This window comes from Bubalus kerabau, chromosome 11 (assembly GCF_029407905.1).
Source record: "Bubalus kerabau isolate K-KA32 ecotype Philippines breed swamp buffalo chromosome 11, PCC_UOA_SB_1v2, whole genome shotgun sequence".
Classification (NCBI taxonomy): Eukaryota; Metazoa; Chordata; class Mammalia; order Artiodactyla; family Bovidae; genus Bubalus; species Bubalus kerabau.
In genome coordinates, this window is record NC_073634.1 from 25,000,561 (window position 1) to 25,021,904 (window position 21,344).

Here is a 21,344-nt window from a genome sequence, read left to right on the forward strand (position 1 = left end):
GGACTATGAACCTAAACTATCCCAGATATAACTTGAAATGTGTTACAAACTAAGTACCATGGGACATTTATTTGATGGTTCAAACAGTACTACATTAGTGACCTCAATATGGTCCTGCACCTCATTTAAAGTTTTTCCATTTATGTGCTGATATGTTTCAAATCTCTAATTGGAATTCTGAAAGGAATGCTTCAAAAATGATTTCCTTTGAACGTAAATAGCTATACGGACCAAGAACCCTTTTAAATTGCATTATTTGAATTTCCCTGGGGCCCTGTCGTTTGACCGGAAGTTCTCCTTGCTGTAGGACAACCACAAATGCCTGAAGATGCTCAGGTCACCCCACTGCATACTGGAAACATGGCCATCCACTCTATTTCCTCTTTGTATACAACCTATATTTTGCCATCCTTCAAAAGAAAGATTTCTAATTGTCCTAAAATCTAATAGAATATGTCTTCTTACAACATCTGTAAGAGGAAAACAAAATGGTTGGCTATAAAATAAGATACTTTTCTGTCTTCCTATTTTTTCCTCTGTCAGCATGTACCGTACTATAGAATACTGTCTGCTATGTGCAAGGCCTTGGGCTCCACGTGGACTTTCGTCAGGGTCTGTCTGCAGACAAGAAATGAGGGAAGACCACTGACTGGAGGGGCAAGAGCAAGGGGCAGTGGTGTAGGAGAGACTTCCAAGATGGGCAGGGCCTTCCTGGTCACCATAAGGAGATGAGGTTTTATTCTGGCCTTGAAAGGCAATGAAAGTCTTTAATGAAGGACAACAATGGGATCTTATTTCTGTTTTAACAATGTCAGTGTTGTTGCTGGATGGAGAATAGATTGGAAGGAGGCAAGACTTGAAGTGGAGAAGCCCATTGAGAAGGGGGGGTGGTTGTTGCTGGAGTTCTGGAGGTGTAATGGTGGGTACGAATATGATGAAGATAGAAGTGGGGAGGTATACTTTATAGATGGAATTGACAAGGCATGCTGATAAGGTAGATGGAGAGGGGGAAAAGAGGGGACATTATCAAGAATGACAACTAAGTAATTCTTGGTTGTTCAGTTACTAAGTTGTGTCTGACTCTTTGTGACCCCATGAACTGCAGCACACCAGGCTTCCCCATCCTTCACTATCTCCCAGAGTTTGCTCAAACTGTGTCCATTAAGTCAGTGATGCTGTCCACCATCTCATCCTCTGTTATCCCCTTCTCTTGCCCTCAATCTTTCCCAGCATCAGGGTCTTTTCCAATGAGTCAGCTCTTCCCCTCAGGCAGCCAAATTATTGGAGCTTCAGCTTCAGTCCTTCCAGTGAACACCCAGGACTGATCTACTTTAGGATTGACTGGTTGGATCTTCTTGCAGTCCAAGGGACTCTCAAGAGTCTTCTCCAGCACCACAGTTCAAAAGCATCAATTCTTTGGCACTCAGCCTTCTTTATGGTCCAACTCATACATCCGTACATGACTACTGGAAAAACCATAGCTTAGACTATTATGGACCTTTGTCGGCAAAGTGATGTCCCTGCTTTTTAATACACTGTCTAGGATTGGCATAGCCTTTCTTCCAAGAAGCAAGCATCTTTTAATTTTGTGGCTACACTCACCATCCACAGCAATTTTGGAGCCCAAGAAAATAGGTTATTTACTAAGGAAATTATGGTTCTTATATCAAAAAAGCATATAGTAATTTGGAAAAAAGAAAACAATACAAAGTTTTATGGCAAACACAGTGTCACCTAGGATGGCACCTGGGTTAAGATAGATCTTGAGTGGAGCCCAGGATTGAAAAGCTGTAGCTGAGAATGTGTTCTAGTGACTGCAATGTGCCTTCTCTCTAATTGATCCAATGCTAGCCTCGTCTTCTTTGGTTTATAGTTGTTTTCCAAAAGTGCTTAAACCAGTGTTGGCAAATAGGATTCAGTCTGAGTGGGAACTTGATCAATTACTGGTGTTTGGGAAGATTTCAGTCCAGCCAGAGAGGAAAGGATGTAGTGATTGTAAGTGAATGGGGAAGGCAGATGTCATGCCCTGGCTACCCCTAGCTTAAATTCGACCTGACAGACTATTGGCCTGCTCTCATTAAGTCTCCATCATGTCTGAGGGCTGGAATTACTGACATTCACCAAATGCACAGACCACTACCCCATCATCTGCTTGTTCTGGATGGCCAAGTCTTAGATGATGCCACCACCTTGAGAGTGTGGGTTGTGAGTGTAGAGAACTGTATTCTCAAGCTATTTAGGAAACATTCTAAATCTACACAGGCCCCTAGAGGTAAATCCCCTAAATACTGTTTAGATGTGGAATGACATTCTCTGGGAATTCTGGAAAGTGTATGGAATCTTTGCTGGAACAGGGGTTCATGAAGACTCCACTAGATCCTGGCAAGAAGGGCCTGGGACCCCACTGACAGTGCCCCCAGAACACAACAGATCCCTCAAAAATCACAGAGAGATGTCAGGCTCTGGATGTTTAGTTCTTGAATTATAAAACACCATTTATTTTTATCCTCCTGGCTTTGCCTGTCAATCAAGTTGACTGTGATGAGACCTCAATACTTGCTTTGGGAATTGGGCCATGCTGGAACCTAACTTCACTGGATGTGGCATCAGTGGGCTTCAAACTAATTCCGCACACATGAAACACATCACAGCTCTCCACACCGGTGGAAGCTGTTAAGCACTGGGCTGCAGAAAGGGACCCAGGCAGCTGCATAAATTGTTGAGGTTTTCTCATCTCTCTCTAAGCCCTGGTTTCCATTTGTTAGTTCTGGACTCTCTTGGGTGCTCAAAAAAACCACTTCCCATTTTCAAAGCACTTGAATTTAAGAGGCTGGTGCTGGAGTTTTATTCCTGTCAATTTCCAGGTCTCCTTCATTCTTGTAAATGTTAGATATAAATGAGAAGTGGTAAAGAAAGCTCTGATTTTTAAGTCCTCTCCAGTTTTGTCTCTTGACATTGATGAGATGCTGAAGGGAAGGACTGAGTTTTCTTAGGGACTGTTCCAGGCCATCTTCCTTACAAACATTTAGTTCAGTTCAGTTGCTCAGTCATGTCCAACTCTTTGCAACCTAATGGACTGCAGCATGCCAGGCTTCCCTGTCCATCACCAACTCCCGGAGCTTGCTCAAACTCATGTCCATTGAGTTGGTGATGCCATCCAACCATCTCATCATCTGTTGTCCCCTTCTCCTCCTGCCTTTAGTCTTTCCCAGCATCAGGGTCTTTTCCAATGAATCAGTTCTTCACATCAAGTGGGCACAGTATCGGAGTTTCAGCTTTAGCATCAGTCCTTCCAATGAATATTCAGGACTGATTTCCTTTAGGATGGACTGGTTGGATCTCCTTGCAGTCCAAGGGACCCTCAAGAGTATTCCGCAATACCACAGTTCAAAAGCATCAATGCTTCTGCGCTCAGCTTTCTTTATAGTCCAACTCTCACATCCATACATGACTACTGGAAAAACCATAGGTTTGACTAGACAAACCTTTGTTGGCAAAGTAATGTCTCTGCTTTTCAATATGCTGTCTAGGTTGGTCATAGCTTTTCTTCCAAGGAATAAGCATCTTTTAATTTCATGACTGCAGTCACCATCTGCAGTGATTTTGGAGCCCCCCAAGATAAAGTCTGTTACTGTTTTCATTGTTTCCCCATCTATTTGCCATGAAGTGACGGGATCAGATACTATGATCTTAGTTTTCTGAATGTTGAGTTTTAAGCAACTTTTTCACTCTCCTCTTTTACTTACATTACTTTCATAAGTTCTTCTTCACTTTCTGCCATAAGGGTGGGGTCACCTGCGTATTGGAGGATATTGATATTTCTCCCAGCAATCTTGATTCCAGCTTGTGCTTCATCCAGCCCAGCATTTCTCATGATGTACTCTGATATGTAAGTTAAATAAGCAGGGTGACAATATGCAGCCTTGACATACTCCTTTCCCGATTTGGAACCAGTCTATTGTTTCATGTCCAGTTCTAACTGTTGCTTTTTGACCTGCATACAGATTTCTCAGGAGGCAGGTCAGGTCATCTGGTATTCCTGTCTCTTGAAGAATTTTCCAGTTTGTCATGATCCACACAGTCAAAGGCTTTGGCATAGTCAATGAAGCAGAAGTAGATGTTTTTCTGGAACTCTCTTTTTTTCGATGATCCAACAGATGTTGGCAATTTGATCTCTGGTTCCTCTGCCTTTTCTAAATCCAGCTTGAACATCTGGAAGTTCATGGTTCATGTACTGTTGAAGCCTGGCTTGGAGAATTCTGAGCCAGAATTTACTAGCATGTGAGATGAGTGCAATTGTGCGGTAGTTTGAGCATTCTTTGGCATTGCCTTTCTTTGGGATTGGAATGCAATCCTTTTCCAGCCCTGTGGCCACTGCTGAGTTTTCCAAATTTGCTGGCAGATTGAGGGCAGCACTTTCACAACAACTTTCACAAGATTTGAAACTTGAAGTCCATCACCTCCACTAGCTTTGTTTGTAGTGATGCTTCCTAAGGCCCACTTGACTTCGCATTCCAGGATGTCTGGCTCTAGGTGAGTGATCACGCCATCGTGGTTATCTGGGTCATGATCTTTTTTGTACAGTTCTTCTGTGTATTCTTGCCACCTTTTCGTAATATCTTCTGCTTCTGTTAGGTCCCTACAATTTCTGTCCTTTATTGTGCCCATCTTTGCATGCAGTGTTCCCTTGGCATCTCTAATTTTCTTGAAAAGATCTCTAGCCTTTCTCATTCTATCGTTTTCCTCTATTTCTTTGCATCCATCACTGAGGAGGGCTTTCTTATCTCTCCTTGCTATTCTTTGGAACTCTGCATTCCAATGGATGTATCTTTCCTTTTCTCCTTTGCCTTTCGCTTCTCTTCTTTTCACAGCTATTTGTAAGGCCTCCTCAGACAACCATTTTTCCTTTTTGCATTTCTTTTTCTTGGGGATATTCCTGATCCCTGTCTCCTGTACAATGTCATGAATCTCCATCCATAGTTCTTCAGCCACTCTGTCTATCAGATCTAATCCCTTGAATCTATTTGTCATTTCCACTGTATAATCATAAGGGATTTGATTTAGGTCATACCTGAATGGTCTAGTGGTTTTCCCTACTTTCTTCAATTTCAGTCTGAATTTGGCAATAAAGAGTTCATGATCTGAGCCACAGTCAGCTCCCGGTCTTGTTTTTGCTGACTGTATACAGCTTCTCCATCTTTGGCTGCAAAGAATATGTTGCTGCTAAGTTGCTTCACTCATGTCTGACTCTGGGCGACCCTATGGACAGCAGCCCACCAGGCTCCTCTGTCCACAGGATTCTCTAGGCAAGAATACTGGAGTGGGTTGCCATTTCCTTCTCCAGCAAAGAATATAATCAATCTGATTTTGGTATTGACCATCTGGTGATGTCCATGTGTAGAGTCTTCTCTTGTGTTGTTGGAAGAGGGCATTTGTTATGATCAGTGTGTTCTCCTGGCAAAACTCTGTTAGCCTTTGACCAACTTCATTTTGAACTCCAAGGCCAAATTTGCCTGCTACTCCAGGTATCTCTTGACTTCCTACTTTTGCATTCCAGTCCCATATAATGAAAAGCACATCTCTTTTGGGTGTTGGTTATAGAAGGTCTTGTAGGTCTTCATAGAACCATTCAACTTCAGCTTCAGCATTACTGGTTGGGGCATAGACTTGGATTACTGTGATATAGAATGGTTTGCCTTGGAAACGAATGGAGATCATTCTGTCATTTTTGAGACTGCATTCAAGTACTGCATTTCAGACTTTCTTATTGACTAGGATGGCTAATCCATTTCTTCTAAGGGATTCTTGCTCACAGTAGTAGATATAATGGTCATCTGAGTTAAATTCACTGATTTCAGTCCATTTTAGGTTCTATAGCTCCTTTCTAAGTGGAGAAACTAAGGCTCTTTGTGGTTAAATCACCTTCTCTAAGGTATCAAATGGCAGAGCCAAGGTTTAGATTCTGGCCTGCTGACTCCAAAGTCATTGCTTTTTCCACTTTTCCACATGACATCCATACCACCTACTGGAGCCCCAGGACAAACACTGCCAGTCCACTTTTAGCTATATTTGATTTTATTTTTCAAAGTTGTGTACATCTAGATATGTTCATACTCCCCCACATTTTTTTTATGGTTCCCCTTGGAAGTTATTGCTCTGCAGTTTTTAATCAAGCTACTGCATTTCTAAACCAGAGCACACACTGACCTTTGTAATTCCCTAAAGAATGCCAGACCTATTTTTACAAGCACAGAACCTCTCCTTACATGAGTGACCTTCAGCAGCCTAAAGGTATGACAGCAATTTTAATTACCTTCTTGGCACTTCCCCCACTGAACATTTTGAGAAATTCCCATGTCACCAGGGTGGCTCAAAGATTAATATTTAAGTGGGTGGGTCTGCCTTCTTTTGTCCTGAGAAAGCATTCCTGATGGCTTTTTAAAAATCATTAAATGAGAGCAATGACTCAAAGGAGGCTATACGGTTAGGAATAGTATCAGATTTCAGAGACTCATGGATTTTAGTCCTTGTTTTGTGACTGTCTTGATGTACAGTATTGAAAACCAGTCACCTCTCCTGAACCTCTAGACACATCCATGAGCTTATGTGATTTCCAGGGATGTTGGCAATCACCACACTTTTGAGAAGCCCATGAAATACTTTGAATACTTCTGTAAACGTCTATTTATCCAAGTTGAGTGCAACTTTGAAAATATAGCATGGCGATTACACAAACAGTAAAGTAAAGCCATCTGATGTTGAGTCAAAAAAGGATATCCTACAGGTTCTTCTTATTTTTTTTCCTAATGAATCAAGGAGGGTACTTCATTTTATGTTTTCTCTTGGAGAGGTTGATCACTGAGTGGTGAGTTCAAAACCAAACCAAACCAAACCAAACCTCAAGGCAGCCTTGGAAGGTATATGGAGGCCCTCATCGTCATCCCTGTTGACAAGAGAGGAAACTGAGACTGAGTATTACCTAAGATCTCTCAGCCAGTCTCTAGTGTGTCTAACACTAGACACCTCTGTTAGAGGTGTCTAACACCCTGAACAGAACAGCTAAGTAGATTTTGAGGTTGAATAAAGTAAGCATCTGTATTCCTGCAAACATGTCAATCGGGCATCTGTGTCTGCTTTATATGCCTCTGCTGTGACTACAGTAAATCACTATTGTGCCAACACGTTTCTCAGATAAAGTGGACTGGGGGATGGAAACTAAACCAAGTGTGAAAGGTAATCTGGAGGAGATAACACAAGTGATTAATGCGGTATTGATTCAAAGGATGAGCCAGTTCTTAAAGAATTTTCCAAATCAAGTAACAGTTTAAAGAGTGTTCATAGGAGTGAGGAATGGTTTTCAAGGGAACTGAGGTGAAGGAGAGGGAGTAATGAGGGTGAGCTGGAGAGAGATGGATTAAGGGGCTAAGAGTTTTGTGGAGCTGGACAGGGCCGGCTGCATGGATGCCCGCTTTTCACATCCTTGTCCAAAAAAATACCAGTGACTGCGGGAAGCCAGAGGAGTGAAGAATGCAATGGGTTAAAGTGAAATTTAGTACAACTTCATTATTTTTAAAAGCAGTCAGCCTGTGGGGCTGTGATACGCCTACATAATCAAGAAGGGTGTCACAGAAAATGTCAAGCTTTTACCTAGTAACGATTGAGCAGCTGGTTCTGGGCTGCGCGATTCCATACATTCTAATGTCACAAAGGAAAAGAAAGCGGGTGGGGTGAATTTCCCTTCAGGGAATAACAGTTGAACATTTCTTCTTTTTTGGAGTGCATGTGTTTGTTCAGAGTGAGGGGGAACTTGGTCTAGCACCCAGGCCTTTCTGGCTCTGTTCATCTGGTTGGCAGATGACCGTGGAATGGAATCTTCATGTGGTCTTTTATTGACCAAATCTATATTGAGTGCCTAGTATGTGTCAGAGACTGACTTCAGTACAGGAGAGAAACTGTGAGCAAATCAAGAAGGCCACTGCCTTCAAGGACCCGCCACTGTCATGGTGGGCAGAGAGCCAACACACAAGCATGTCATACATACAAAGAGAAATGGAGAAAGAGCTCTGAGACTAGGTGTGAGGGGTGAGGTGGTGGCTGGCTTAGGTAAGGAGGCCATGGATGGCCTTGCTTATCAGAGGGCATTCAACTGAGAGCCTGAGCAGTGCAGGATAAGGGGAGGTGCCCAGGGAGAGGGCTAGCAAGTCCAAAGGCCTGAGATGGGACAGAACTTTGCACATTCCTGGGTTGGCAAGGGGTCAGAATGAAAGAGGATGTGTCAGAGATGAAGTTAGATGGGTACCAGGGGCCAGATCAAGACTTTAGGTTTTATTCTGAGAAAAATGGGAAAATCACTGGAGGGCTTTGAGCAAGACAGTCATACATATTATCTGACTTCAGTTCAGTTCAGTCGCTCAGTTGTGTTCAACTCTTTGCAACCCCGTGGACTGCAGCACGTCAGGCTTCCCTGTCCATCACCAACTCCTGCAGCTTGCTCAAACTCATGTCCATTGAGTCGGTGATGCCATCCAACCATCTCATCATCTGTTGTCCCCTTCTCCTCCTGCCTTAAATCTTTCCCAGCATCAGGGTCTTTTCCAAGGAGTCATTTCTTTGCATCAGGTGGCCAAAGTATTGGAATTTCAGCTTTAGCATCAGTCCTTTCAGTGAATATTCAGGACTGATTTCCTTTAGGCCACCATCGTTTGGTCTCAGGTCAAACAACAGGGAGGGAACACAGCCCCGCCCATCAACAGAAAATTGGACAAAAGATTGACTGAGCATGGCCCCACCCATCAGAATAAGACCCAGTTTCCCCTACAGTCAGTCTGCCCAACAAAAAGCTTCCATAAGCCTCTTATCCTTATCTGTCAGAGGGCAGACAGAATGAAAACCACAATCACAGAAAATTAATCAAATTGATCATATGGACCACAGCTTTTTCTAACTCAATGAAACTATGAGCCATGCCATGTAGGGCCACCCAAGATGGACAGGTCATGGTGGAGAGTTTTGACAAACCATGGTCCACTGGAGAAGGGAATGGCAAACCACTTCAGTACTCTTGCCTTGAGAATCCCATGAACAGTATGAAAAGGCAAAAAGATACAACACTGAAAGATGAACTATCTGACTTACATAAAAACAAAACCAAAAAACCTCTGGCCCAGTGAATCATGTTAATACACAGAGTCCAAGACTGGGCATTTGGGGGCCCCTGGCAGAACACATGGTTAATATGCCCACTCTTCCGAGGTGAATTCAATCTAAATAGTGTAGACATATCAAGGGCAGGAGCCACAGAAGGGCAGCTAGGAGGAGAGCCACTCAATGGTAAGAAGAAATGTGAAGAGGAGGATGGGCAGGGAGAGGACCTGGTGTAATTGTTCTCATTTATTACACATTTGAGAAGGCCATTACTTGCTGAAGGAACTTGATGAAAACTGACAGTACTAAATGGTTGTGGCATTCGGATGGCAAAACAATACTTCAAATTCTTGCATCTCTCGAGTATCATAAATTCACAGACTTTATATGAATGAGAGGGCAGTGCCCGGGGGACAGGAGTGGGCTTCAGTAACCCAGGTGTGCAGAACAGGGTTCCCAGCTGCAACTGACAGAATCTACTCTAGGTAGTTTAGCAGAAGAGACGTCATTAAAAGATGATGTAACTAAAAGATGAAGCTAGCCACACCTAGCATTCAGTTTTTCTTAACTCCCCACAAATCCATTATTTTTTGCTCTCAATCCTGGACTCTGTCCATCTTTCTCTGTCAAGCTCTTTCAGAGAGTGATTTTGTCCCTCTGTCTGGAGGTCGGGGATAGCCCTGTCATACGTGGAGACCTCTGGCTGCTGTCTTCCTGCTCCCTGCCCGCCTTTTCACTTTACTAATGAGCATCCCAGAGCCTGACACACAGCAGGTACTCAGAGACGCTTGGCAGTCCAATGAATGAAGGAGCAAATGAATGAGTGAATAAGAGAATTGAAAACGCTATAAACACTATGTAAAATTGTGTTTGTATAACATGCATGAAAATACTCACTTAAGATTTCTTTATTACCAGGATTTTTCTGTGAAGACCTCTCGTCTTGCTAATTTTGCCCCAAAGCTTTCTTGCATGGCTCCTTGAACGCTTATATTTACCCAATATCCAAGTGAGTGATTCCTCTTGAAAAATCAATATATTTAGAATCCCTGAGGAGGCTTAGTTTTCTAGGTTATGTAGAAAGTAGGCCTCTCCCCAGACAGCTGTCTGTCTCTCACATGGCTTTCTGGGTGTCTCTTTAATTAACTGTCCTCAGATCCACAAACATCTATTTGTTCCCTTCCAACAGGAGCCAGTTTAATTTTGTTAAAGGATTATTAACTGTTCTTGGGGGCCACACCCTGTGCAAAGGGTGGGGGAAAATACGATAGCATACTCCCACTAGAAGATATCCTCAAATTTTGGAAACTTATTTTAAAAAGCTTTATCATTTTGTGCATTTGATTATTAAAGCTGTTTTGACAGACACTGAAACCATGATTTAATTCTGCCAAGTATGCAAAGATAGTTAGAACCACTGTCTTTGAGGATGTCCACCAACTGTCATTCAAGTCCATGAGGAAACACATTTTCTACCTGCCATTTGCTACATCTTGGTTACACACACAAAGATGTGCAACTTTGCACATTTCTTTTTTCTCTTCTAAATATTCAAGTAAGGTTTAGGCACAGAGTGAAAAAGACTGTATTATTGTTCAATGTCTTTAAGAGGCCAAAACATTAAAAGTAATTTTGGTGAAGGGGGGGGAGTGTGGAAATTATATAAAATTAAGACCTGTGGCAAAAGGACAAATGCACACCTGGCAAAAGGATAAATGCAGAACAGGTGAGTGCACCCCACCGAGCAGGAGAGGGCAGTGCCCGGAGGACGGGAGTGGGCTTCAGTAACGCAGGTGTGTGGGACAGGGTTCCTAGCTGCATCTGACAGAATCTATTCTAGGCAGTTTAGCAGAAGAGATGTCATTAAAAATACGTACATTAAGGTGTTCGGGAGGGCAGGAAATTAGTTTGTGTGGCTACACAACCAGAAACACCATCCAGCTGCCATGACAGGGCTGCTGTCACAATGAGCCATTGCAGCCTCTGCTGGGCTCCCACACCGCAGCTTGTACCGTTGCTTTGGGGCCCTATGACTCCTGAGGCCAGATCCTTCTGCTGACACCCTTCCAGAGAGTGGATTCCATCATGGTGCCTGCTTAGATGGGGTATGGTAACAGGCTTGCCTTCCACTTTACCCCCGATCCCTTTTTTCTGACTTCGGGAGAAAGAGCACCATCTATTGGTGTCTGGCTCATAGTGCACATAGCATTCTGCAAGGAGGCCTCTCGGCCTCTCAAGGACTTCTCTATGCTGGCACAGTCATTGAGTGTCGAGTAGCCCTTCCACCCTGCCATCAGGACTTCTGTTTTAGGTGATGGGGCAGATGGTACAAGACTAGAAATTCAATGAACCTTGGTCTCACAGATCTCATGGTGGTGTGTCTCACACACAGCACTGTAAATGAACTCCGATGAGAAGTATTGTTGCAGGGAAACACGGTCCACGAAAGGCGTGGCTGGTCTGGAGAGTTGGGGTCCAGAGTGAGCAGTTAGTCTAGTGAGAACAGATTCTTGCCCTCCCTACCAGGGAAGGGTCTCCACTCTAATTCCCCTCCTCCATGTGGTATTATATTGAAGTCTTAGGGCTGGTCACTGCTGCTGAAAATTCATCAGCTGGGGCAGTAGGCAATCAGCCTTGGTGAGAAGTCCTTGTTGGGCCAGCACCTCATCTCTGTGTCTGAAACCACGCCCACTTTGTCCATGAGGCTGTTGAGTGAAAAACGGGGAAGGCACAGGTCAGGCAATCTGCTGCTCACACACTTGAGTCTCATGCGTGGTGGGAGTTCTTGACCATTCCAGTGACTGAGACCCAGTGATTCTCCCATATGGGGGCCCATCCTGAGATGTCCATCCACATTCCTCTTCCCACACTTCATGTTGCTCACCATCCTTTCAAACTGGTAGTCACTGCCCATGACATGGGGGGCATCCTCCTCCCAGGCCATCTCTCCTTTTAGGTAAAGTGGACATTGCAGACCACTTCAAGTGGTACTCCCTGGGAATGTTTCCTTTCCCCATCATCCCTTGACCCCAAGTGGGGCTGAAATGCTCTGGGAGTTAAATGCCAGTAGATAACAGCTAAACTGGCAGAGCCATCTGCAAACCAGATTTGGCTTTTTTTCCTCCTTGGTGATCTACTCATTGGGAATTCCCTGTGGGACCATGATTATGAGGGAGGGGAGTGGCAGGCAGGAGGCGCCTCGCTGGATGAGGACTGTCAGTCACACACACTCAGTGCTGGTGTATGTCACTCCCATCTGATGAAGGCATGCTGTCAGACTGAGCCCTCTCACTCTTGGCTTGCTGGATCGAATCTCAGGATGGATAGTTTAGGTCACATGGTCACCTAAAATCCTATGGTCAAGCCCTTAGCAGCAAGAGTTATTTCTAAAAGAATAACTACTTGCATAAGAAAGCTTGGCTTTGCTCCAAAAGCCAAGAGGCTGCAGCTGCACTTTCCCTTTTAGGACCTGTGGCAGAGTCCACGAAGCATCCAGGCTGATCCCAGACTGTCTGGGCATCATTCACTCTCCTGGGTCCTAAGGGCAAAATGCAGAGCTGCTTCCATTGTGCCTGGACCAGCTAGAGAGCCGTCTCCTACCCAGGCCTCCAGGAGAAGTAAATGAGCCAGAGCAGCAGACCCAAAGCTGACACACGTTGCATTCAGATGCCACGTGATGGGATCTGTGCCCTTGAGCATCTGTGCCTCATTCTTCTTGGTGGCAGCAAGATCTGCAGTTCCTACAGACGTACAGTGTTGCTTTTGTTTGGTCATTTTGATAGGAAGGGGGAGCCTAGGGAGTATGTAACCTTAGTCCTTCAATAATAGACACCCCAAGCCCCTGGTTTGGAACTCATTGTGTGGATTCTTTCACTGCACAGGGAAGCTGTTCCAACCACAGACTCAGAAACTGGAGAAATAACCACATACTTTTTCACTGAGAAAATGGAAGTGGTAGGAAGACTTCAACAGTCTTTCACCACCACATCCGCCCACCTTCCAGCATCTGCTCCCACTTACAGTCTGTTCTCCTACGCTGTGTGTTTCTGTGACAGGCATTAAATATTATTGCTAAGTAGGGGGATGATGTCACTGTAATATGGAAATTGGGCTGGATCACAAGTGATTTTTTCCCCAGCACATTAATATTTTGTTCCACCAGATAAAAGCTGCCGAATGGGAAGGACGCCAGTGGGGTGAGCTGAATGGATGAGCTGCAGAATAAGGTACTTGACGTAACGCCGCTCCTTCCTGGTCCTTCCTGGTCTTGGTGGTTTGGCCACAGGTTCTGTCTTGGAGGGGGCTTCCCTGATAGCTCAGTGGGTAAAGAATCTGCCTGCAATGCAGGAGACACAGGAGATGTGCATTTGATCCCTGGGTTAGGAACATCCCCTGGAGAAGGAAATGGCCACCCATTGGCGTGACTCAGCAGTTCCTATCTTTCCTTCTCCTAAATTCTAGCAGGCTGTCTTTGCCCTTTTCTTGGGAAGGTGGAGTCCTTTATTTTCTGATTTATTTATATGAAATATAAGGCTTTTAAAAACAAAAAACAACTATGTCAGTTTTTGCTAGCATGCAGTTTGCAAAATTGGATAGGTTTGGAATGGTCTGCCCCAACCCTACTTTTCCATAAATTGTTATTTTTAGTGCATGGATTTTGGATTGAAAAAGTGTTCAGAAACACATTTATCATGTTATAGCAGAAATGCCTGTATGTTTCTTCCCACTTGTCACCATGGAGAAATTATTCATGCTCTTATCAAAAGCTTATTCCTCCATGTATGGACTCGTACCATCTCCTTATTCAAGGATGTTCTAGCATTTGGCCCCTTTTTCCTGGCTCATCAGTTTTTTACCTTTCTTGGAACAGTCTCATCAACATAAAAAAATGCTGCTACTTCTCTCATCTTAAAAAAAAAAAAAAAAAATCATTCAACACCACGTCCCCGACCAACTATTACCTCGTTTTTGCTCTTTTCAGCAAAACTAGTTGAAGGCGTTGCCTATACATACTACCTCTGGTTCTTTTCCTGTTTTCTCTGAAGCCCAATCCAGTGTGGTTTTTCTCCTTCTCTACAGCACCAAAACTCCCATTACCAAGGTCCCATATGACCTCTTCATTATCAAATCCAATAGTCAATTTCCAGTCCTTCTCTTACTAGGCTGGTTAGCCGTGTTTAGTAGTTAGTCACTCCCTCCACCATATTCTTTATTTGCCTTCCAGGCAACTGCTCTTGTTTTCCTCCTGCCTCACCGCTTGTTCCTTCTCAGTCTCCCTTGCAGATCTCTCTTCTGTTGAAGGAACCCAGGGCTCAGCCCTGCTCCTCTTTCTTTCCTCCACTCCATCCTATGGCGACCCCATTCAGTTTCATGGCAACTTTATGCTGTAAATTCCCAAATTTCTATCTCCAGAACAGACTGTCAGCTTAAACTGCAGATTATTTATTCAACTGCCTATTCAGCTCCTCCACTTGAGTGTTTAATATATATCTCAAAGTGAGCAAGTCTGAACCTGAACTTCTGATATCTCACACCAAGCCTGCTCCTCCTGTGGTGCTGTTCCCTGGTGAGTTGACTGGAAAACTCCACTGTTCCAGGTGCTTGGCCAAAAATCTTCTGGTTATTCCTGCATCTTCTCCATCAGCAGATCCTGCTGGTTCTGCTTACAAAATACATCCAGAATGCAGCTGCTTCTTACTACTTGTGCTGCCACCATCCTGGGGCAAGCTACCATCTTCTCTTGCCTGGATCATTGCAAAAATTCCCAACTGACCTCTCTACTTCCACCCTTGCCTCCCTACAGTCGCTGTGCAATACGGCAGTCACAGTGATCCTATACAATGTACGTTAGATTGTGACTTGTTAAATACTCTATACTGCTTTTGAGTCAAAGTCTTCCTGTAGTCTTCAAGGTCCTATGTGATTAAACCCACCCACCAACCCCTCCCACCCTTACCTGCCCCTCACTTTCTCTTTAACCTCTCATTCTCCCCATTCACTCTCCTACAGCCACATGTGCTTTTCTGCTGTTCCTCAAACACATCAGGCACTCTCTTGCCACAGGGCCTTTGCAACGGCTGTTCCATATGCCTGGAACACTATTCCATGTCCTTTAAATATCTGCTCAAATCTCACATTTTCAGTGAAGCTGGAGCTGTTGTAAGCAGAATGCAAAACATTTGCCCCCATCCTCCTATGTTCCCGTCACTACTCTGCTTTATTTTCTCCCTGCAAGGTCCCTCCACTTACCTAGGTTATCTTTTAACCTAGCAAATAAATGACTTACTATGTCTATCATTTCTTATCTGTCTCCCCCACTAGATTTAAATCCTATGAGGGTAGGGATTTGCTTGGTTCACTGATAGCTCCAAGGGCTGAGAAGGTGCCTTGGCAGATAGTAAGTTTGCAATGAATATTTACTGTATGAATACATAACAGATTACTGTCCCACTGGGCCCACTATGAGGTGCTCTGGGTAAAAGTCCCATGTATCACCTACCCCACTATCCCACCTATCGCACGTACCCCACTCACCCCACAATGACAGTGGACCTTGATAACTGAGCTGAGGTTACACGTTGCACCCTAGCCAGAAAACAAGTTTTTGCTTCTATTTTGGAGAGGTGGGATTCACAAGGTGAGAATTTTCTCCAAAATGGAAACATTGTTCAAATGGTACTAAAGCAGCCATGAAGCTATATTAGGCTATGGAAAAAAATATTATTTTTCATCAACTTTAAGAAGTGAACACAAAGGATGCATTTAATTTAAATAGGAATGAAGTGACAATGCTTTTAGAACAAAAACAAAACTTTACTTTCCATCATGTTGGAGAATATTGGTTTAATTCATATTATTATTCCCACTGATGCTTTACGTAACAGGGGACATAAAAAAATGTACTGTGAATAAAAGTTCTTTTCATTCAAATGGAGAAGAAAATTATAGGTTCAAAAAAATCGAGTTAAATATCAAAAGAAGTTAATATCAAAAAATAAAAGTTTCTATGTTTCAAAAAACCTGACAATGAAGATAGTATCAAATTTGTGATGATTGAGATACACTTGATGGTGAGCCTCTGAAAACCTTGGCTTTGAAGTTGAAGCTTCTGCTTAGAAACAGCGTGGGCAGAGCAGACCTGTTCACATTTTGACAGAAGGGCAAGTTTAAGAGTTCTTTAGTTCAAAGATCTGTTAATTATCCTCTGTTAGAAACACTCTTCGGAGTGTTAAACAGAATTCTTATGGAAGAACAGGCGTCCAGAAGCCACAACCCTGTTTTAGGGGAATCTGTTGACTTGGAACTCTCTGGCACTGTTAAGATCCCTGAAACAACGTCCCTCTACTCTGTTCAGCTGACAAGTAAGGACTCAGTAGCAGCAAGCCGCTATCGCCCAGGGGAGTACGACTTCTTATACTTGGAGATGAGTGCGTCTGTTTTTCCAAGGCTCACTCTGTAGCAGTCCACTGGCACCAAAGAGCCAAGCGGTGGCATTCTGTCCAAGCACTCCTGGTTACTGGCTGCGAATGAGGATGAAACTGGCTCTGATACAGCAGCTTTTTCTGCAGGAGTCAAGCACTCTTCACCTCCAGGTTCCTCTGTGTGGCCGCCCTGGGAATTCAAAGGGCCGCTACTCGCCTCACCACCCTTAAGGTGCCTGTGGTGATCTTCACTGAGCAACAGCACGATGGTCCCACCAACACGAAGCACTCTGGCACAAAAAAAAAAAAAAGGTAATTAGTATGAGTATTTCTTTCTTTGTAGACAACAAACAATCCCACTTTGTTTAAAATATTTGGTGTTCTTAATTTGAAATTTAATTTTAGCCATTTAAATGCGAGGATTTTGATAATTAGGTAGTATCTTCCATAATGCATATTCATTATAGTAATTATGAAATCACTAGTACAAATCTGCTTTAATTATCTATTTTTACTCTATTTAAAAGGCAAGCCTCAAAGTAATTTGTAGTCAGTTTAATAAGTGATTGTACAAAGGAAAAGGCAAATGAAAGGATCCTGAGGAATCTGAGCACATGAAAGGCAGCAGGCTGAACAACAGCAGAACAAAGTCCCCAGGAAGGACTGAGGACAAAAACAAGAAAGGGCGACAGGGAAGGCCCGGCAGTGTCAGCCTGTGGAGGAGGATTCGCTTTCTCAATCGCTTGACCAAAGTCTATACAGCACTTACATGGAAACAGTGATGAATGAGGACATACAGTCCCGAGTTGCTAAAGAGACGACTGAGCAGTGGTGGGGAGAGGCAAGGAAAGAGCTAAAGAGCATGTGTGGCAAACGCCACTATCGAGGCAAGGGTGAGGGGCTCCGGAAACACCTTAGGTGGGACCCAAACCTGGGCACTCGGAGTGGGGGAGACTCTCAGAGGCTGAGAATAGCTGCAGTGGGTGTGAAGGACAAGCAGGAGTGAGCTGGGCCGAGGGACTGGGGGACTGGAGCAAGGGGGTGCCCGAGGCAGGGAAGGGAGCAGAGACAGGAAGCTGTGGAGAAGAGCACGTACTGAAGGCAGTCCAGCTAGGGGAACCAGAGCGGGGGAGACGAGGGGATGGAAGAGCTCAGTGTGGAACATGCTGAGCGGGGGGGCCAACAGACAGCTGGGCGTAGGGCCTGGAGCTCGTCAGAGAGACCAGGGTCGGAGGTGGAGATTTGAGTTTCCCATAATAAATGGTAGATAAAGCCAGGTGGTGCTAGTGACAAAGAACCCACCTGCCAATGCAGGAGACATGAGAGGCAGGTTCCATCCCTGGACGGGAAAGATCCCCTGGAGGAGGAAATGGCAACCCACTGCAGTATACTTGCCTGAGAAATCTCATGGACAGAGGAGCCAGGTGGGCTACAATCCATGGGGTCGCAAAGAGTCCGACACAACTGAAGGACTTAACAAACACAAAGCAATAATGGGGGATGAGATCACCTAGGGTGGAAGAACAGAAAGAGGAGAGAAAAGGGGTCAAGGAGCAGGGACTTAACATTCAAGGAAGGATGGAGAAGGAAGAGCCCATGAAACAGCCAAGGAGAAGGTCTGAACTATGGTGATAGCACGGAAGCCAGAAGAGCAGAGTTTCAAGACGGGAATGAATGGTCTCAACAGTGTCAAATGCTTCAGGACTAACAAGTGATGAGGTATTAGTGACCCTGGGGCCGCACTCCTAGTCGGGGCCAGGAGCCAGTACTGGTCTGCAGAGGCAAGGCGGGGGTGGGAAGGTGAGGAGAACAAGTATAGACTTTTCTCTGAAGAACTTGGTTGCAGAGGTTAAGAAACCAGGTGCCAGCTGGAGGACCAAGACTTAAAGGGAGCCCTGCCCCCACCACACCCAGAAATGAGGTCAGGAGCTGAAGTGGCATTCCCTCATCTCAAAGGTCCGCCAATCTAAACGAGTCTGTCTGCAAACGACATCACAGATTCATCCACTTCATTCTATGCTCTCCTCTGCCCACACTACCGCAGCCTGACAGGTCTTATTTCCAAATCTGTCCTCATCCCCCAACCTCCCCTTCTGAGTTTCCACACCAGACAAAACTGTACATCCCTGCGAAGCTCTCCACCATTAAACTTCAAATAAACTCTAGACTCCCACTTGCCTGCTTCCCTTTGCTCACCGTGTGTTCCACAAACTGACCGCCCTTCTTCTTGCCCCAGGACATCCAGCTCTGCTGTTCTGGGGCACTGACACCCACTCCCTTGTGTGCTTCTCATCATTCAGGTCTCAGAGTTGAGACGCCTCCTTGGAGAGGCCTTTCCCTGATCATCTATCTAAGGAAGCCACTGCTGCTCTCTCAGTCACTCTCTGGCAAAAATGTCGTCTTTAGTGTTCATCGTATCTATCATGATCTGAAATTACTCTGTTGATTTATTCATGATCTGTATTCCCACGCTGGAGTGCCAGCCCCACGTGGGCAAAAACTCTGTCCTCTTCACAGCCAGATCCCCACGGCCTAGTACAGTGTGTCAGTATGAAAGACCACAAAACTGTCTGAGGAAGGGATAACTGGATCTGGACAGAATGAGGAGGTGGACAGGTTGAAGGTAAGAAAGAAGTGGGCAGAGAACAGTTCCTGAGGAGGCAGAACCACGGGGATAAACTCTTGCTACTGGGAGAGGAGGAGGTGAGATAACAGGTGTGGCTGGACACCAGGTAAAAGAAACAAAAAACACAGGTATCTCTGAACACATAGGAAAAAACACAATTAAGATAATAAATGAGATTCAATTTTTCACCTACCATATTAACAAAAATAAAAAGACTACCACACTCAAGATGGCAAGATTAGAAAAAAGAAGAGTATTCCTAAAGACAAAAATTGATATAACTTTTTTGACAGTAGTTTAGCAATAATATGGAGGCTTGACTATTGGCTCAGACGGTAAAGCGTCTGCCTACAATGCCGGAGATCTGGGTTCAATTCCTGGGTCAGGAAGATCCCCTGGAGAAGGAAATGGCACCCCACTCCAGTACTCTTGCCTGGAAAATCCCATGGATGGAGGAGCTGGTAGGCTACAGTCCATGGGGTCGCAAAAAGTCGGACACGACTGAGTGACTTCCCTTTCCCTTTAGCAATAATATATCAAAGATATGAAATGTACATAACCTTTGACCCAGCAATCTCACATCTAGGAAATTATTCTAAGATATAAGAGCAGAAGCTGTAGCAGTAGTAGAATAATAGTGACAATTAATGGCAAAGACGGCTAATACTTATCAGTACCAAGGGCTTCCTAGGTGGCACTAGTGGTAAAGAACCTGCTTGCCAGTGCAGGGGATGTAAGAGATGCGAGTTGGATCCCTGGGTCAGGAAGATCCTCTGGAGGAGGGCATAGCAACTGACTCCAGTGTTCTTGCCTGGAGAATCCCATGGACAGAGGAGCCTGGCGGGCTACAATCCATAGGCTTGCACAGAGTCAGATGTGACTGAAGCAACTTAGCACACACGCATGTATTATGTGATGAATGCTGTTTTAAATGCTTTGTATATCATTTAATCCTTAGAATTCAAGTATATTCTGTTGCCATATCCATTTTGCAGATGAAGAAACAGAGGCACTGTGGTTTTAAATAACTTGCTCATTATAGTCAGTTTGAAAAACTGTTTGTGCAAAGATGGCTCAGAATGTTATTCTTTATTAAAATGAAACAGTGGAAGTTACTTAAATACCCATCCCTAAGTTCTGTAGGCTACATAAAGGTATATACATATAATGCAACCACTGTGGCAACCACTGAAAATTATCATGTACATTATTATAACGACTCATCAGAATGATTTCTGACATATTTCTGAGTGGAAAAAACAAAGCAGATTATACAGTGCAGTAAATTAAGGATGATCCTATTAAAATAAAGTTGAAAACGTCTATTTGTGTATGTGTACATGGAATGATGTCTAACAGGACGTTCAGCAATTAATTTATTTTAACTTTTTTCACATAATGGAAGAAAATAAGAAAGTAAAAATCACCTGGAATCCTGCTATTCAGAGGTAACCATTTTTGATAAAATGTCCTTCTAAGCATCTTTCCACATTCATATACACATAAATTTCTTACTAAGAAAGCTATTCAGAAATTATAAAGCAATATGTCTCAAACTGGATTCCTCTAAACACTAGTATAGTATGAGAGATTATTTCTTGTATATATAAAAAAGAAACCAACTAGAATTATGTGGTCAATAAGTTGGGGAAGCTCAGTATCAAACAACATAAAAGAGATTTCTCTTTTACATGTGAACCTGCAAGGCTAGGGGTAGATGACACAAACACCCAACTTATTTGGACTTGGATGGCATTAGGCCTTAACCTTCTACCACTCATCTCTATTCCAAGCAGTCTGGTATATTCATTGTTTTTTGAACATTCTTTTTGCTTCATTATTACCCAAGAAGTACTTGCTGGAATATCTGCATGTATAAAACATGATGTGGTCTCCTTTTTCATTCTTTGCAAATTTCTAAATTTCACTGAGATCATGCTTCTTCCATGAATCCACCTCAAATCTTCTGGGCATTTAGTGACTTCTTCCTTCAAGCCGAACAAGTTAGATTTCTAATTTTGCTCATCTGGTTGAGAAGAAAGCTCAAATATTATACTTCTCTGTATTTCTCCTTTGCATACATGAGATTGTTATTGCTGAAGTAAATTAAAGGAGGAAATAATTGAGCTGAGAGTGCAGTGCTCACACCACCA

At 43.8% G+C, this 21,344-nt stretch overlaps 2 protein-coding genes across 13 annotated transcripts in view; one reads left to right on the plus strand and one right to left on the minus strand.

Annotated features, from left to right (window-relative positions):
* Positions 1–10,153, plus strand: part of TMEM178A (transmembrane protein 178A) — a 142,387-nt gene extending 132,234 nt beyond the window's left edge. For all 11 annotated transcript variants that reach the window (XM_055539899.1, XM_055539903.1, XM_055539895.1 and 8 more), the window contains one exon: positions 10,063–10,153. The gene's annotated coding sequence lies outside the window, so the exon portion shown is untranslated. The remainder of the gene's footprint in view (positions 1–10,062) is intronic.
* Positions 10,154–15,978: 5,825 nt separating this feature from the next.
* THUMPD2 (THUMP domain containing 2) overlaps positions 15,979–21,344 on the minus strand; it is a 43,806-nt gene continuing 38,440 nt past the window's right edge. For both annotated transcript variants that reach the window (XM_055539892.1, XM_055539891.1), the window contains one exon: positions 15,979–16,855. In XM_055539892.1, the coding sequence (XP_055395867.1) occupies positions 16,531–16,855 (325 nt within the window). In that variant the 3' untranslated portion in view covers positions 15,979–16,530. The remainder of the gene's footprint in view (positions 16,856–21,344) is intronic.